At 35.5% G+C, this 19,958-nt stretch overlaps 1 protein-coding gene across 1 annotated transcript in view; it reads right to left on the bottom strand.

Moving 5' to 3' along the window:
• Positions 1–3,572: 3,572 nt before the first annotated feature.
• The window catches only part of LOC123704274 (protein son of sevenless), a 35,262-nt gene continuing 18,876 nt past the window's right edge, over positions 3,573–19,958 (bottom strand). Inside the window, exons 19-35 of the mRNA XM_045652583.1 lie at positions 19,506–19,601; positions 19,028–19,210; positions 16,245–16,407; positions 15,720–15,841; positions 15,362–15,481; positions 14,433–14,538; positions 13,978–14,061; positions 13,331–13,469; positions 12,603–12,671; positions 11,734–11,947; positions 9,190–9,295; positions 8,579–8,639; positions 7,572–7,640; positions 7,105–7,157; positions 6,458–6,534; positions 5,261–5,397; positions 3,573–4,674 (exon numbers count right to left, since the gene is read on the bottom strand). Coding sequence (XP_045508539.1) covers positions 4,617–4,674; positions 5,261–5,397; positions 6,458–6,534; positions 7,105–7,157; positions 7,572–7,640; positions 8,579–8,639; positions 9,190–9,295; positions 11,734–11,947; positions 12,603–12,671; positions 13,331–13,469; positions 13,978–14,061; positions 14,433–14,538; positions 15,362–15,481; positions 15,720–15,841; positions 16,245–16,407; positions 19,028–19,210; positions 19,506–19,601 — 1,857 coding nt within the window. The 3' untranslated portion in view covers positions 3,573–4,616. The remainder of the gene's footprint in view (positions 4,675–5,260; positions 5,398–6,457; positions 6,535–7,104; positions 7,158–7,571; positions 7,641–8,578; positions 8,640–9,189; positions 9,296–11,733; positions 11,948–12,602; positions 12,672–13,330; positions 13,470–13,977; positions 14,062–14,432; positions 14,539–15,361; positions 15,482–15,719; positions 15,842–16,244; positions 16,408–19,027; positions 19,211–19,505; positions 19,602–19,958) is intronic.

Raw genomic sequence — 19,958 nt, 5'->3', positions numbered from 1 at the left:
ACTCATTTTTACAAATGGTCTCCACAAAAACGACCATAGACCGCGAATACAAAACTCCTTTATAAAAAACTACTTATGCAACTAAAATAAAATTAACATTTTGTCAAATTTCGGTCCCCTTTGAGGGTTAGGCCTTTGCTAGTTTAAAATTTTCGTGTTTCCGAAGTAAAACTTCTTTAGGCGCGTTGAGAGTAACACGTCAATATCGCGTCATGGCAATACCGTCACGTCATTAGGCGACGATTTCGGCATCTTTGAATCTTGCCAAAGAAGTTTCACTTCTGACACGTGACGCTCTTTAATCTTTTTATTTATACAACAACTTTCAACTCGGCCGAAAAACTTAGTCTATGGTCAAGATGGCCAAGTGCGAGTCGTCCATAGAGAAGCGTTTGAACCTCTACTGCTTATGGCATCGCTACAAGCATTTATATACAACACACATTTTTACATAACGCATATATTATATATATATATAGCTACTGATAAAAATATTTTATGTACACTGTTTGCTTTCATTTATTTGTACCGCGAATTAACTACCGAAGGAATTTAGATATTATTTGATCCAATTGTTTTTTGAAGTGAAACTTCTTTGAGAGTAATTTAAAGGTCGCGTCATGGCATTACCGTCACATTATGGTAAAGGCGACGATGTTGGTATCTTTGAATCTTGCCAAAGAAGTTTCACTTCTGACACGTGTGCTCGCACACGCTCTTTTTTAATGTATTGCCACTTTTTCGCGCGTTTATCGCGAGAGGGTAACACAGAACACTGCTCAACAATAATTATAGTTTAATTTCAGTAATATGACAACACCGTCTTTTCGTTGCCATCATGTATTTGGCAACACCATTCTGAGCCAGTTTCACGAATCACGACTTACGAATAACGTCCCTTATAATTTTACACCTTTTTACTTGAAATTTACAACTTTATCTGTCAGATAAGTTAATTGATAACTTATCTAGTACTTGTGAAACTGGTTATATGCATCCTACAAAACGCGAAATCGACATCTGATTTACCCATCCATATATCGACCGCGCTTTACATTGCTTAACCGGCTGATAACCCATCCAAAAACTGACCGCTCACAAGAACCCTGCCGTAAACTATATCTATAATAACACCAAGCCATCTAAATTCTGTTTGATTAGAATGTTTATCCCTTATAAAATATTACTCGACATTTTTCTTTAGAACTACGTTTTTAATTTTACAAAATAGTCGATTAGTAGTTAAAGATTTTAACAGATTAAAAGATGATTTTAATGAATAAATCGCGTTTAAAATCCGTTAAAATCTATAATTTCTAAATGTATAATGCTCGCGTTAAATCAAACACTAGAATATAGTATATACCAAAATAGTCGATTTTTGCAAGTAAATCAATTACCAAATAATTAATCTGCTCGATACATTAAAACATTTTTTCTACAGGACATTTATAACAATGTTTTTCCGTATTTCTGTCTGTTTGTTTTTGCTTATCTCGGAAACTGCTGGTCCGATTTTGACGCAACTATCAATCATAGTTGACTAATGTCCTTAGTAAGAACAGAAAGGCTTGAATTTAAACAATATAACGGATTTTATATTTATTTTAATTGTTTTTATTCCATTGTCTGTCTGTCTATTTAATTAAAAAGTACTGAACCAAATTTAAAATGGTTTTTAATCCATTGTCTGTCAGTTTAACTAAAAATTACTGAACCGAATTTAATCAAACTTTCGCGAATGCAAAGTTTCATTTTTAGAGTATTTAATCATTATTTTTTCACGTATTTTATTTTTATGCGATGGAAACCACGAATCACACTAAAAATCACTTTAAAATCCGTCATAACATATTAAAAAATTATTTATTTCCAACAAAATACAATATACCAATATTTACATAAGTTTTTTCACTTGACAATATTTAAAAAAAAACATACTACCTATTGCTTATGTTTAAACAGCCGTTCGATATTATATACTTAATAATAATAATAATATTTTTTTGTACGTTTCTCTTCACAACAGTAACTTTGAACGCTCAAATTATTACATTACAAAATATACAGTGCGGAAATTTTCGATGGGCCCTGAAGGGAAAGTACTTAAAAACTGAAGATTCCTGTATTTTAAAAAATAAATAAAACTGCATTCAAAGATTTTCAAAAATTCACTTGCATTGACCGGGAATCGAACTAACTAAAAATTTAAAATTTTTGAAGTGAAACTTCTTTATCGGGGTTGGAAAAAAATGTAGTGTAACATTTTTTCGTTACGCGTGACATTTTTCCGTTTACGCGCCATCTTTTTCTTATCCCTACCACGCGTGATTCGACGTATTTCTGTAAAGTTGCATATAGTAAATTATTTTTTGGAAAATAAGGTCATAAAAAAAAGTTTCACTTCTTACGTGTGTACACTAGTACACGCACACATTTTGTTATTTTATTTTTCTAAAAATTTCAAGAACTGTCCCTCCAGGGCCCATCGAAAATTTCCACCCTGTATATTAATATTATTTTATTTATGTTGATATTTTAAATATATAGATACTTTAAAAGTTTAGAAAGAGAAAAAACATCGCAGAACTTTATCCGACTCTATAATTTATCACATAAGCGTTTTAATCTATACTAATATTATAAAGCTGAAGAGTTTGGTTGTTTGAACGCGCTAATCTCGGGAACTACTGGTCCGATTTGAAAAATTCTTTCGGTGTTAGATAGGCCATTTATCGAGGAAGGCTATAGGCTATATATCATCACGCTAAGACCAACAAGAGCGGAGCAATGCGGGTGAAACCGCGGGGAACAGCTAGTGCTATATATATATGAATGAAACCCGTTTCGCATTGTCACGGCATCACGTGTGAACGGCTGAACCGATTTCGACAATTCTTTTTTTATTATATTCCTTGAAATACGAGGATGGTTCTTATGTTGAGAAAACGTAAATATGTACCACAGGCGAAGCCGGGGCGGACCGCTAGTCTAATATATAAAAATCAATGCCACTTTTCGTTGTAATTCCATAACTCGAGAACGGCTGAACCGATTTCGATAATTCTTTTTTTATTATATTCCTTGAAGTACGAGGATGGTTCTTATGTTGAGAAAACGTAAATATGTACCACGGGCGAAGCCGGGGCGGACCGCTAGTGCTATATAAATTAAAAATATCTTATTATACAACCTGGGCCTATTCACGAGCTTATAACACATGCGTGAGAGAGACAGAGATATACCGCGATGTTCTCTCTCTTTCTAATCAATATAATCTATCTATAAAACAATTATATTATAAGTAAAAAGGTAAGAAGTTTACTTCAAATCAATATTTTTTATTCTTCCGTATGTATGACGTCATCACATCATTTTTCGTTCAATTTTCTTAAAATATGCGATTATGAACAAAATTATGGTCACAATAATAAAAATTTTTTTAAAGTGAAACTTTTATTACATCGCCTCAAACTTTTTGGTCTGTGTAGCGCATGTCGCGTGACGCACGATACGTACGATAATTATCGTACAAATACGATAATTTTTAGTTAAATGTCTATAGCGTGAAAAAAAGTTTCACTTTTACCGTGGTATCATAAAACCACACAACATTTTTTTCGTAGCTATAAAAAATGTAATGTTGCCAATTAGCCACATTATTTGTCTCTTTCTCTCACGATAGTTGAATCATGCCATCTCACTGCGACGTCTAATCGTGTGTGCGTTAGTGTGCCGTGTTTGAAGTTCGACACCTTTTTACTTATAATATACAATTACCTTTATTATTAAAAAAAAAAGCGTTTTTTGCTTGGACACCGATTTCATTTCAAATAAAAAACACAGTATAAACAAATAGTACTATTATAAATATTGCACATTATGCCACAGTATGATTTATTATAGTCGTTTGATGACAGTAGGATCACACATCCTTACTACTGAATTGACTGCAGTAGTATTTTCACGGCAGTAGGATTCATACTGACAATCATATTAAAATCGCAGTATGAATCATCAATAGGACCCATTATAGTAATATTTATCTTCATTGAGCACCACGCAGTAGGTTTTTGTAAAGCCCACAGTAGAGGCTTGATCAGTAGGAATCTTCTTAGTAGGACACGATGCAGTAGGGTCTTGAGCAGTAGGATATATTGTAACATATCCATATACAGTAGGACGCACTGCAGTAGACCCTGATCAAGTAGAACACTCTGCAGTAGGATCTGATACAGTATGATCTTGCTCAATAAGCCCCGATTCATTTTACACAGCGTTAGGAAACAACACAGTAGGGCCTGGACCAGTAATATATTTCCCAGTAAACCGCGGAGCAGTAGGACACACGGCAGTAGACCAGCCGGCCGTAACGTTCGACACAGTAGAACTCTTCCCAGTAGGACACACGGCAGTAGGATTTGATACAGTATGATGTTGCTCAGTTTACACAGCATTAGTAACCAACACAGTAGGGCCTGTTGTAGTGAGATATTTCCCAGTAAAACGCGGTGCAGTAGGACAGATGGCAGTAGGGCACACGGCAGTAGGACCCACGCCAGTAGGACTCCGCACAGTAGGGCACCTATTAGGTCCCAGTACAGTATGTGTGAGCGCTAGGTTCTCGGGGCCACGGCTGCTGGCGGGGGCTTTGGAGGTAATCGCGGGGCCAAACTGCGCAAGAAAAAAATGTATTTATTATAGTTTTATATTTTATTACACACGTAAAAAATGATGCTAGAGATACGCTAAGATATAATATAGTTGAATGAATGAAAAAAAAAGGCAGAAATATATGAAAACTGTAATAAATATCTTTTAAAAATTAAAATTCAATCTATAAGGTGTCCAGTTACGTGTTTGTGCGTTTATGTATCGTATGGGTACATACATAAGTGCATATCTATACTAATATTATAAAGCTGAAGAGTTTGTTTGTTTGTTTGAACGCGCTAATCCGATTTGAAAAATTCTTTCGGTGTTAGAGATAGCCCATTCATCGAGGAAGGCTATAGGCTATATTGTATGTGTGTATGTATGTATGTGTGTATGTATGTATGTATGTGTGTGTGTATGTATGTGTGTGTGTATGTATGTGTGTGTATGTGTGTGTGTGTGTATGTGTGTGTGTATGTGTGTATGTATGTGTGTGTGTATGTATGTGTGTATGTGTGTATGTATGTGTGTGTATGTGTGTATGTATGTATGTATGTATGTGTGTGTGTGTGTGTGTGTGTGTGTGTATGTGTGTGTGCCCCACCCCGCGCTGTGGTGTCGGCGCTGCAGCAGCGCGGAGCTCTGCGGGCGGAGCAGCTCGGGGGCGGGCGGCGGGCGCGGCGGGAGGGGGGGCGGGCTGCTCGACGCAGCGGGGGGGGAGCCCGCCTCGCTGCCTGGCGGCTGTATAACGATAACATAACATAATATTATATTCATTTATTTATATACAGGGTGTCCCACTATTGGTATACTAAACGCGAAAAGACTTGTAGTTTTGCATACACTGATCACGTAAAAAATATGTAAACAACAAAATAACGTCAAAAATTTTTTGCTAAATTTTTCCTGATAATCCATGTTTTTTATTCTCTAGCTTCGCGCAGCCGGCATATACCGCTTCGCTAATATGAGCATTTTGTCTATGAAAACATAATCTTAAACGACAGCTCACGTGCTGGTAGCAAAGTTGGGCGAGTTGCTTGTTATGGGTGTACACATAGAGTTTTAAGAATTCATCTATTTGAAAAAAAAATGCGTCTGGAATTTTATAAGTATTTTTTTTTACGTACTCAGCATATACAGAACTATAACCTCATTTGAGCTTAGTGTACCAACAGTGGGACACCCTGTATAAAAGTTCAAAAGAACACTGCCCAAAACCAAAAAAAGAGCGTGTCTTGATACCCTAATTGGTTTTAAGTTTATTATATTTTAGAAAATGTTATTAATAAAATGTTTTACTTATGTATTAAGTACCTACTACTAATATTATAAATGCGAAAGAACGCGTGTGCCGAAAACACGTGTCAGAAGTGAAACATCTTTAGCAAGATTATACCATATACCAAAATGTGACGGTATTGTCATGACGCGACCTTGAAATTTTACTCTCAACGCGCCTAAAGAAGTTTAGAGATCTTGCCAAAGAAATTTCACTTCTGACACGTGTGCTCGGCACACACATTCTTTTTGAAGTGAAACTTCTTTATCGGGGTTGAAAAAAAATTTAGTGTAACATTTTTTCGTTACGCGCGACATTTTTCCGTTACGCGCCATCTTTTTCTTATCCCTACCACGCGTGATTCGACGTATTTCTGTAAAGTTGCATATAGTAAATTATTTTTTGAAAAATAAGGTCATAAAGAAGTTTCACTTCTTCCGTGTGTACACTAGTACACGCATACATTTTTTTATCTAATGCAAAAAGTATTAAAACCTATATACATAATAAATAACTTACATGGTGTGTAGGAGTGACTGCTGAATCCCGTCTCCGTCGCGGCGGCAAGGGGGGCGGGGTGCTACAACTAGTCTCGCCTGGAAAATATAATTAAATTCATACAAATATGCCATTAATTTTCTATCTATATCTATACAGGGGCCATAGACAAAGTAACAATTACAAAACGATAACGAAGTTAGAAATCGCAAAAATGTATGGGATTGACATACGCCGCGTTAGATCACGTGGTCTATCTAATGTCAATCCCATACATTTTTGCGATTTCTAATTTCGTTATCGTTTTGTAATTGTTACTTTGTCTATGGCCCCTGTTTAGTTTACTTACAGACTTAACTACATACAAAGGATTTTTGTTTTTATCAATAAATCACTTTTCCGGTTTTATGTTGCCTCATCGATAACAAAATGGCAGCCATTTATCACGAGTATAATTCTCTAATCTTAATATATATAAATCTCGTGTCACAATGTTTGTCCTCAATGGACTCCCAAACCACTTAACCGATTATAATAAAATTCGCACACCATGTGCAGTTCGATCCAACTTGAGAGATAGGATAGTTTAAATCTCAAATCGTTTTAGAGAAAGCGGGCGAAGCCGCGGGCGGTAAGCTAGTAGTATAGAAAATTATTAAATAACTCACATTGTGGATGCGACGACGGCGATGTAGCTGAGGGAAAACTGAACGTCGGCGGCCTGAAATTAATAATAATATAATTATTTCCCTTGGTCACGGCATCACGCGTGAACGGCTTGACCGATTTCGATAATTCTTATTTTGATGCGTTCGTAATTGAAAAACTTTGGAAATTTGCGCTAAGACAGGACAATGCCTGTCGGGTAATCAATATAAAAAGTTTTTTCAAGTGAAACTTGTTTATCGGGGGAAAAAAATTTAGTGTAACATTTTTTCGTTACGCGTAACATTTTTGCGTTACGCGCCATCTTTTTCTTATCCCTACCACGCGTGATTCGACATATTTCTGCAAAGTTGCATATGAAAAAAAAAGCTCATAAAGAAGTTTCACTTCTTACGTGTGTACACTAGTACACGCACACAATTTTTTTTAAATTTCTTTCGTAATTTCAATAAAAAGTGAAATAAACAACCTTTCCAATGTGAGCGGGCTGGCGGCGGGCGGTGGTGCGGGCGAGCGCTTCGGTGACATCGCCGGGCTCCTGCAGACATACATACAAACACAATTAATACGAGAGGTCGTAGTTTTTCTATATAGAAAAAAAAATTATCGTCAAATGTGTTGTTAAGTGCCAATCTCGGGAATGGATCAACCGATTTCGATAATTCTTTTTTTTTAAATAATATTCTGGGTTGGTCCTTATGGAGAGAAAACGTAAACGTACCACGGGCGAAGCCGGGCGATCCGCTAATTTTTATAATAAAATTGTGTATGTTCTTTATTGCAATAAGGGGCCATCCATAAAGTACGTCACACGTAAAGAGGGGGGGAGGGGGTCGACAAAGTGTGACATGGTGTGACAAGGGGTGGGAGGGGTCCTAAGTTTCGTGACACCACATTTCAAAATCTAGAGGTACTAATCGCGTAATTGGAAATATAAATTAAACTAAAAGATATGTCCAACTCTATCTTTAGGGCAATACGGTTTAAATTGTTTTGTGGACAATTTATATTTATTCATTAGTTTATTTTTTTGTTATTGTTTCAAATATTTGATATTATGTTGATTTCATAAAAAAGTACTTAATTTAAATGGAAATAAAACTATTTTGAAACTGCTGTTTTAATTTAATAATTTTTCGATGATAAATTGCAAAACATGTGACGTCACACTAGGGAGGGGGGGTTTAGAAATGTGACCACCTGTGACAAGGACGGGGGGGTGCTCAAAAACTCATGAAATTAGTGTGACGTACTTTATGGATGGCCCCTAATAATCTATACTTGTGTGTATGTATGTATTTATTCAGTATGTGTGTTTGTATTCACGATTTCAATACAAAATCAATTTTAATGAAATCATCATCAGGCAGCAAATTCGAGTACCAGCAAAAAAATTATGAGTAATAGAAAAAAATATTAATATGTACTATTATTCAACTAGAGTCTAGAGATAATAAATAAAAAACCGACACTTACCTAAATAACTCGTGATGTTTCGGACTCGGCAATGGTTTTTCACCGTCCGGTTCTGGTGGGGCTGACAATATGAATAAAAAAATAAATAAAATAATATTTATTCATGTTATCTATACATATAATAAATCTGTAGAAGGGTCAATTCTGTACATTGAAAATATTGAAAAAATAAATAGCAGGTGTTACTGGATCGATACCAAACCCAAATATGTCATTAAAAAATTTTTTGTCTTTCTGTGTGTCTGTATGTTCCGGCATCACGTGAAAACTAACGGTTCGATTTCGATGAAACTTGGTATAATTATACCTTATTATCCTGGGCATAAAATGGGATACTTTTTATCCTGAAAAAATAAGTAAGAAAAAAAAAAAATCATAATTTTTCCGCGCGGACAGAGTCGCGGGCGGAAGCTAGTCAATACTAATATTACAAAGCTGAAGAGTTATTTTGTTTGAACGCGCTAATCTCAAGAACTACTGGTCCGATTTGAAAAATTCTTTCGGTATTAGATAGTCCATTTATCGAGGAAGGCTATATATATCATCACGCTAAGACCAACAGGAGGGGAGCAATGCGGGTGAAACCGCGAAGCACAGCTAGTTATACTCACGTATAGTATGATGTGTGTGTGGCGGTGGGGGGGGCGGTTCGTGATCTGCTAAATTAGCACTGCCCGCCAGTGCACTGTGTCGGGGCAGTAGTGGGGGCACTCGTTCCTGTACATAAATATAACAAAAAAAACATTAATATTTGTATTTAGATATTATTAAGTGCCGATTTTTCAATCCTTCGGCCCATTGAGCCCCAAGTGGCCCGATCGGTCCACGACACAATAGATTTTCTATTGTGTCTGTGATTCAGGGGCCTCAGTTATTACAATTTATCCGTCCAATAAAGTATTACACGAACATTTTAAAATGTCACCTGTAAACTGTCAAATACGGACAATTAGAATACATTTTTGAAATGGTAGTTTAATAAGTTATTCAATGAATAAGTTTTAACCAAGGATTGAAAAATTAGCCCTAAATTAAATTAACGACTTTAAGGGTGCTTCGCGGTCGGGTTAATAATATAATAAATATTTCAGAACAATTTTCACACACGGCACGATCTGATCCCATACTAAGCCTTCGCTTGTGTTATGGAAACCAGATGGCTGATAAACATACATATATATAGTTTTAAATAAATACTTATATAAATATTAACACCCAGACACAGAGCAAAAATCTATGTTCATCACACAAATATTTGCACCGGGTGGGAATCGAACCCACGACTAGTAACTTGGAAGGTAGGGCCACTACCAACCAAGCCAGTCAATAATTAATATAATTTAGCGTTTAAAATCACTTAATGGGGGGAGGGCTCGGACGATGTTTATACGACGTTTGACCCAAGTACCCTCACTTTGTAATTTCTCATTTACACTAATATTATAAAGAGGAAAACTTTGTAAAAAAGGTTTAAAGACATTTATTCCCATTAAGACATTAAGTCACTTACATGAGAAACTTAAATTTAAAACATAGGTATTTATAAAAAATATCATTCGTTAGTTAATTAAAAATTTAGAGTAAGTTACATACTAAGTAAGTTACAAACATAAGTTTAGGTTAGGTACTCATTCATTGCATTCAAAGTTTGAGCGTGTGGTCTTCCAGGATGTGTTTCGCTAATTGTTTTTTGAATACAATGAATGAGTTTACACTTTTTAATTTGCTTGGCAATCCGTTATAGAAACGTGCTCCCTCGTATGTTGCCGTTCGCCTTCCATAATTCGTTCGGATCTTCGGGAGGGCAAGATAGCTAGCTCGTCTATTAGGATAGTGGCGATTTGATGTTGAGAATATTATATTTGTATTTATGTTTTTATGTAGCGCTTTGTGGATGAACATACACGTATTATAAAAGTATAATTGTTTTAAATTCATTATTTTAGTATCGTCGTAGATTTTATTTGTAGAAGTTAAAAAAGGATATTTAAAAATGGTTTTAATAATTTTATTTTGTAAAATTTGTAGTGGCGCTAATTTATTTTTGTAAGCGCTACCCCATACTTCTATTAAATACATTAGGTGAGGTTTGACTAACGTGTTGTAGATGGTGTGGCGTAATTTATGAGGAATGCAAGAAGTGATATTACGCAGAGATCTAAGAAGTGCTGATAATTTATTTTTTAGGTGGTCGATGTGATAATTCCATTTTAGAGAGCTGTCGATTCGCAAACCTAGGTATTTCTCGTGGGTTTTATGTTCTAATACAACACCGTTAATTTTAAGTGGAGCGTGTGGTGGAATAATTTTGTTCTGAGCTTTAAATTTAATATAACACGTTTTAGATATATTTATTGTTAGTAGATTGTATTGAAACCATTTATTTAATTTATTTAAATCATTTTGTGCTTGCTTTATCATGTCATGTATAGAGGGACCAAAATAAAACAGACAGGTGTCATCCGCATAAAGTGTTAGATGACCATTTAGTTTTAAATCTTGTAAATTATTAATATAAATTAAAAAAAGCAATGGGCCTAAAATCGAACCTTGTGGTATGCCACACGTAATTGGTAAGGGAATGCTATTGTAGTTATCTATTTTAACGATTTGTGATCGATTTTTTAAATATGATTTCAGCATGTCTAGTGCTTTACCAGTAATGTTAATGGAAAACTTTGTTTGTATGATTGTAACGAATAGGTTCAAACTACTGGACCGATTTTAAAAATTCTTTCACCATTCGATAGCTACATTATCCACGAGTAATATAGGCTATATATATAAATCTCGTGTCACAATGTTTGTCCTCAATGGACTCCTAAACCACTTAAACGATTATAATAAAATTCGCACACCATGTGCAGTTCGATCCAACTTGAGAGATAGGATAGTTTAAACATGTAGGTACCACGGGCGAAGCCGGGGCGGACCACTAGTATAGGCTATATATCATCACGCTACGACCAACAGGAGCGGAAGCACGCGGGTGAAACCGCGGGGAACAGCTAGTTGATAAACAATGTTTGCATTCTACTTGTTTAGCGCATTAATTTGATGGTTTTATTATAATGTTATTTGTTCACTTATATTATTATTCACTTATAATGTTTATTGTTGTGTGTTTCTTTATTTATTTCTACTTCATCACGAACCTGTTCCATCCGCCTGCACGCCAAGTGATCTACACTTCTCGAGTAGAACAGTTCAGCGTCCACTATCGCCGGCCGCGGGGACAGTGCCCCACGGGACCGACTGGCGCCAGTGCACGCGCCAGTGCCCGAGCCAGTGCCCGAGCTAGTCAGCGAGCTAGTGCTCGAGCCAGTGCCACTGCAGAGCGACATGGATACGCTGCTCGTGCTGTTGCAGCTGCGGGAACGAATATAGAATACATTTTGAGACGAAAATAAAGAGAATAGATCCGAAGAAAAATGAATAAAAATAACTACGTTAAATAAATAACCAAAACGGAAAAGTAAAAAAGACGTCACTTTTATGTTGGCCCGGGAAAATTGTAGTCAAATGCAACATAATTTAGGCTGGTTGCAGAGCTTCACCGACCGTCAGTGCGTACCGTCGGTCCTGACGATACACATCAACAATGTGTATGACTATGACGTAATATAATACGTATGGAAATACGCGTGCGTATGGTCGGTCTAGCTATGAACGGTTTTATGAATTTCCATACATATTATGACAAGCGCGACTGACGTACGCACTGATGGTCGGTGAAGCTCTGCAACCAGCCTTATGTTATTATCACGCGCAAACGGCTTGACCTATTTCGATAATTCTTATTTTGATGTGTTCGTTATTATCAGAAGACGGATAAACAAAAACTCAAGAAATTAACAAAATTTCACGGGTCTGACAATTAGCGCGAAGACGTCTGGCGAATCAGCTAGTAACATTAAAACAATAAAATATAACATATCCATTTAAACCTAAAAAATAAAAAGAAAACATTCTCCGTGATTACTTTCGTTATTTTAAAATAAAACAAATAAAAATAATAACGTACCGATCATGTCTCGGCGAATGGTTGTCTCTCGGCGACGGCGGTTCGTCCCTCGCCGATATACTGTTCCTGCTATAATAAATAAAGAAACACGTGAAAATCAAGCCAAGCAAAAAAAGTAATTTTTTAATATTCAAAATAGCCCACGATACAATTCTTTACATATAATAATACTAGCTTTCCACCCGCGGCTTCACCCGCGTTTTATTTATTTATTTATTTATACATTTATTCAGGAAAACATTGAAGTACAATTTTTAACATTTAAGTAAATTTTTTTAGTTTTCAAAGGAAAACCCGCATAATTCCCGTTGCCGTGGGATTTCCGGGACCGCGTTATTTTCCAGGGATAAAAAGTAGCCTATTTCATATCTCGGGTATAAAATATCTTCATACCAAATTTCATGAAAATTGGTTCAGTAGTTAAGACGTGATTGAGTAACAGACAGAGTTACTTTTAAATATTAGTATGGACTCGCATTTAAATATTAGTATGGATTAGCCTTTAGCACTTCTTTACATCTACACTAATATTATAAAGATGAAAACTTTGTTTGTTTGTTTGATTGTAATGAATAGGCTCATAAACTACTGGACCGATTTTAAAAATTCTTTCACCATTCGAAAGCTACATTATCCACGAGTAATATAGGAGTCCGCGTCCACGGGTTTTTCTTTGACTGCGCGGGCGAAGCCGCGGGCGGAAAGCTAGTAAATTATATACTACATACCTAGCATGAGCATTCAGCGTAGCCACGGATTTGCTCTTATCGAAGAAAGCCAATTTATCGAATAAACTCAATTGTCCCAATTGCGCTAAAGACGAAGAACTGGATCGCTCCAACCGCGGGCTTGTTAGTGATCTATCACCTGGAATAACAATATTATTATTAGTATAATCGTTTTCATTATAACAACAATAATGTGACTAGAAAGAAAGTCGCGACCGTTGTCTATAAAAAAAAATGTGTGCGTGTACTAGTGTACACACGTAAGAAGTGAAACTTCTTTATGACCTTATTTTTCAAAAAATAACTTACTAAATATGCAACTTTACAGAAATACGTCGAATCACGCGTGGTAGGGACAAGAAAAAGATGGCGCGTATCGGAAAAATGTCACGCGTAACGAAAAAATGTTACACTAAATTTTTTTCCAAGTGGCTGAGTTGGTCAGGCATCCGCCCCGGAATGGCGCGAAAGGATGCGGGTTCGAGTCCCGCTGAGTGATCGAATTTTTTCTATTCTTTATAAATTTATATTTATAAAACATTTATATTTACAATGCCATAAAACCAAAAATATAAATTCAGTTTTACTTCTATAAAAAACACTATAAATAAATAAAAAAAATCTATTATTTTAAACCAAATACTCACTCCTATCGTCATGGTGTATCGGTAACGAAGCTAGAGACGCTCCGTCCCATGTGCATATACTTGTTGGCGATAGTTGGGCCACGCCTGCGAAACAAATCAAATTTAAATTCAAATCAAATCAAATCAAATCTAGAAAGTCAAATTTAAATTTATTTGAATTGCATACACAGTGTAATTTAAGGTATACCTGTCTGTTACTCAATCACGCTAACTACTGAACGAATTTGCATGAAATTTAGTATAGAGATATTTTGATACCCGAGAAAGGACATAGGCTACTTTTTACCCCGGGACATAGGATAGGTTTTATCCCGGAAATTCCACGGGATGTTTAACTATATTTTTCTTTGATTGCGCGGGCGATGCCGCGGGTGGAAAGCTAGTTCATAAAATATCTATTTTAAAAAGTGTAAGGCCTTAAAAATATATTAACAAGTAAAATTAAAAATACTCACTCAAAGTATCTTCGTTGCTAGAAATGCTTGTGGTCGAATGATGGTGGTCGTGCGATCGGCGAGATATTTTAACCGGTTTAACCGACAGCTCTGGGTATTTTCGGGGCTGGAAGAAATAATAATATCACTTATCACTAATCTATATATGTATATAAAACTCAATATCTAATATATAAAAATCAATGCCACTTTTCGTTGTAATTCCATAACTCGAGAACGGCTGAACCGATTTCGATAATTCTTTTTTTATTATATTCCTTGAAGTACGAGGATGGTTCTTATGTAGAGAAAACGTGAATATGTACCACGGGCGAAGCCGGGGCGGACCGCTAGTATATCTATATATATAAAACTCAAAGGTGACTGATATAGTGATCTATCAACGCACAGCCCAAACCACTGGACGTATCGGGCTGAAATTTGGCATGCAGGTAGATGTCATAACGTAGCCGTCATAACGGATTTCCCGAAATTCTTGCGGGAACGGGGAAAAACGGGGTTGCACGTACAAAGTCGTGGGCGGAAGCTAGTAATATTATAAACGCGAAAGTTTGTGAGGATGTGTGTGTGTGTGTTTGTTTGTTATTCACGCAAAAACTACTGAACCGATTACAATGAAATTTAGCACACATATAGAGGGTAACTTTGATTAACACATAGGAAAGGTTTCATCCCGGAAATCCCCCGGGAACGGGAACTACGCGGGTGGAAAGCTAGTAGACAATAAATGTGCAAAAATATAACATTTTAAAACAGCTTTTTAAGAAATGCTTTTGATTTGATAAAAATTACACTAAAAAATTCTATTGTTTCATTTTAAGTTGAAATATGGCAAATAAAACTTGAATAAAATAAATAATTTTTCAAACTAATCAAATATTCGAATTTTCCATACTAAAAACCAAATTATTTCAACAAGATATACTCACAAACTTAGGCGTAGGTTTGGCGGGGGGTCGGGGTTCGATTTCCAGACTTTTCGCGTACAAATAATTTGTCACTTCGTTGTCGTCCATGCCGGGGAACGGGTCTAGTGTTTCTAGGAACATCTGGAATATAAAGTTAATTATAATTATTTATTTATTTATAATATTAGTACATTAGACCCGCGGTATTCCGACAATCGTTTTGCAGGGCCTTGTCGAATTATCGAATTTGTCGGATTATAGGGTGCTGCCTAGAGATCCCCCTATAGTCCGGATGTTTTGTGTGTCATATCATACAATATTGCCGCTATGCCAAATGACCACCTTTCCTTTCTTTTTTTCTATATTTTCCATAACTTACCCTAGTCCTCGGTTCCACGGTAAGACAGTAAGGTTGATTCTGGTATTGCTGTATCTCTCCAGTTATCTCCGCTACTTTTCTTCTTTTCGAGAAGTTAATTAGTTGAGAGTTCGGTAAATAATCTGTAATAAATATAAAAATTAACACATAAAGTTGTTCAAAAAGTTGCAACTTTGAAATAGTTCGGAAAGTTGTTCAAAAGTTGGTACTTCGAAATATTTCGGAAAGTTGTTCAAAAAGTTTGGATTTTGAAATAGTTCGTAAAGTTGTTCAAAAAGTTGCGACTTTGAAATAGTTCGAAAAGTTGTTCAAAAAGTTGCGACTTTGAAATAGTTCGGAAGATTGCTGTGTATTGGGGTTTTCTTTGTGTGTGTGTGTGTGTGTGTTCTTAGATTGCTGTGTATTGTGCTTATGTTGTGCGCTATGTTCTGTTAGTTTGCTTTGTGCTATGAGATTGCTGTGTTTTGTGCTTTTATTGTGAGCTACGTATTTTTAATTTGCTGTTTGTGTGTATGTCTGTCTCACCTAGATTGCCCTCCTCTATGTGCAGTATGTTCGTCAGGTAGATGCCACAGAACGGCACGCACGGCGGATTGATGCTGCGCAAACGCTCTTGATAGCGTTTGAAGTGGTCCGAGTTTAGCAAACGGAATTGTTCTAGCGAACGTAGTAATCGAAGTGGCACCAGCTGGAAAGGTTGTTTTGTTTTATTTTATTTATTTATTTAAACTCTTTATTGTACTGCCAAAATACAAACAATACAAACAAAACTTATTATTTCTATTCTTCGTTTTAGTGCGCGTAAAAATGGTAAAAGTTATATATGTCTGCACTTTTATCTTGATTTTACTTTTAACAAAGTTTTTATAGTGTTATGACACTTTTAAATTATTTTCAAATCTTTAACCCCACTATTTATAGTCTGACAACACTCTACGTAACTTCTTATCGTATTAAAATTATTTTGCGTCATTTTATCATGGCAAACACTAACTTTTACCCCGCTAAGTTTAGACACTATTTATCGTATAATAAGACCCTTACCCCGCTTTTTCCGTGTTTAGACACTTTTTATCATACAACAATACTTTTACCCTCCTTTTATCTGTGTTTTGCATTGAGTTAATATTAATATGGAGACGATACCGCCTACATCACTTATGTTCCACTCAACATACGTCATGTGGCGTAACTGCACTCAGTCGCTTGCTCGCTCATTGGCGCGAACGTCACGCTCATTTTTTATTTGTTTTAAAATGAAACGCATCAAATATGCCTACGTGTGTGTTACGATATTGCACAAATAATACAAAGAATACGGAAAAGTGCAAAGGAACAACTTTTCATCAGTAACTTTTCAACTAGATAATAATTTTTAAAACTGTTAGAGCAAAATTTTTGGCGGGCGACATTTTGTCATAGATTAAAAATTTAAGATATGACATTGGGCATGAAATAAGTGTTGTTAGTAATATTTGCTGGCGTATATTTTTATAGTATAAAATAATAATTTTACATATTTAGAAAAGCATAGACTGGTTGTTAATTGAAAAAAGGTGAAATCATGAAATATGAAAATCAATTACTCAATCACCAATTTTTTTTTGTTAATTGATTTTAATCAAGTTTTTAATTGATATTGTATAAGCTACTGACTTGAACGTATAATTGAATTATTATTTATTTATCTGCACTAATATTATAAAGGGGAAAACTTTGTTTGTTTGTTTGATTGTAATTAATAGGCTCATAAACTACTGGACCGATTTTGATGAAAGGAAAATGCCCATTTTTGGTACTGGTTTTTCTCATGCATCAAGACAACAATACTATTAAAAAAAATCTCGGCAATTTAGAGGCCTTCTTACCATCGGAAAATATATTTTGAACAGGGAATGTTTTGTAAAATCTAATAAGACATGTAATTGTTTAGATCCGTTATTATAGAATTAGTGTCCATTACCGGTTACCACGGTAACCAAGCGGTAACTTATTACATTTACTATGGTAAATAGCTAAATGTATTAATATCGATTATTGTTTTCATTGAATTACAAAAAAAATCAATTAACATAAAATCACTCTTTATGGTATTGTTTATACACTGTAGGTTGTTTTAACAAAGATAGTGAAGTAAAATAATATAAATATGTAAATATAAAAAAAATATTATTATGACATAGCTTGGTAGGTAACCAGTTATTTCTTATTTGTTTCTTTCTTCGAATATGTAGTGAAAAAATGATTCAAACAACAACAACAACAACAACATGTAAACCGAATAAAAACTCAATTGGCATTTTTTATGTATATATTTAGGTTTTCTTGAAATCCGTCCCGGAAGATTTCTGGTGCCTACCTACACTAGCCGATGAACAGATAGACTTTGTCTGAAAGCATAAGCTCTACGCATAGATTAAATATGTTAATCGAAAAATAACCTTTGGACGATAAAATGTTACCTAAATCACACATAAACCTAACTAAATCGGGGTTATTTAAGTTTTGAGGTTATTTCACATTTTTCTCAATATCTTGAAAACCCCTGTTTTTATCACAAAAAAATCAATTGGTAAAAATCTTTTGAATATCGAAGAACCCTCCAAAACCAATCTGGCATTGACGCAACACTGTACTGTGGTCCATACTTTCATGGGCATTCTCCTTTGGCACAGACAATCTTGACCCTGAGAAAGAACATAGGCTACTTTTTATTGCGAAATATGTGCCACGGGCGAAGCCGGGGCGGACCGCTAGTTCAGAGAAAAGTAATTAATATTTTTTCTATTCAAGGTTTCCATGTTTGGGCCGTGAAGAATGGGAAAAATTATTTTTTTTCTGAAAAAGGCTCAATTTGTAAGGAATAAAACTTCCCATAGCCCTGACTGAACCTAAAACACGAAAAAAATTAAATTATTCCATATGACGTCACTATTTACATCATCCTATATTATATGCCAGATATTGTTAGCCCCGCGTAGTAAAGTCAGTTTATACCTAAAATAAATATTAAGTAAGTACAAAGAAAATTTCAAGTCAACGTGCATGTAAGGAGTGGCACCCAATAAAATAGACAGAATGAAACAAAGTTTCGCCTCTATAGCGGTGAGTCAGTGACATCGCATAATCTATGACTGTCTAGCCGTCATTCGCGCGCCCCGCGCCGCCGCGCGCCGCGCACAGATTTTGTTCGTGGTGTCTGCTCCATATTAATATTATCTCAATGGTGTTTTGACACTTTTTACACTGTCGTAACACTTTTACCCCGTGTTTTGACACTTTTTAGCATTTTCGTCCATCATACTCACCTGAAAAGTGTTCCTCAGTCTATGCACACTAGCACTACCACAAGCGGCCACTACAGCCAGCACTCCGTTAAAGTTATTCAAGTCACGAAGACACAGCGCCAGTTCCAGAAAGCGACAGACGACACCGGCCCGCTCTTCCACGTTTTCCGATTCGACTATCCATTTTTCCATCCACCGCGTGAACTGGGAATGTGAATAATAAATAAATTATTAGCTTTGTGTCTTTTTAAAACTTAAGCAAAATTTTCGACGAACAAGATTGCAAAAAAACTATCAAAATTTGCTCAAAAAAAAGCTATTCAATTTAGGAGTTAAATATCTTAAACATAGTGCATAAAAATTGAAAAAAAAAAAAACCATTGTTATCATTGATAAACAATTAGCAGTTCATGAATATAAATGTTAAAAAAAAAAATTTCGATACACATCAACAACCTACGGCATTTTGAGAACTTAAGTTAATAAAAATGAAACTCACATTTGTCGTATGTTTGATGATTTTCAATAAATTGGGGCTCGTCTTCTCTTTGTCCTTCTTCGTCCACACCGCTCCGACTAGTTCCGACGGTTTCACCTGAAAATATTCAATTAGTTATTACATAACTGATTCTTGTTATTGTATCATCATTATCAGCCCATGTTTGTCCATTGCTGGATATAGGCCTCAGTTATGGCACGCCATTGAGCCCGTTCATTGTTTTAAAGATTAAAAAAAAAAAGAGTGTGTATACTTATGTACACGCGTTAGAAGTTATACTTCTTTGGCGTATGGAAAATACTAGAATATACATCTTGAACATAGTTATCAATTTTCATACCACTTAGAACTAACTTCACGCTGTTAAATTTATGTGTCGGTGTGCGCGCGCATCGTAACAATTCACTCTCATCATTTTTCTCCATCGCGCTAAAAGAAGTATAACTTCAAAAA

The sequence above is a fragment of the Colias croceus genome, chromosome 29 (genome assembly GCF_905220415.1).
Source record: "Colias croceus chromosome 29, ilColCroc2.1".
NCBI lineage: Eukaryota > Metazoa > Arthropoda > Insecta > Lepidoptera > Pieridae > Colias > Colias croceus.
The sequence above is the reverse complement of the archived record's forward strand: the minus strand, read 5'-3'. Positions and strand labels throughout refer to the sequence as shown.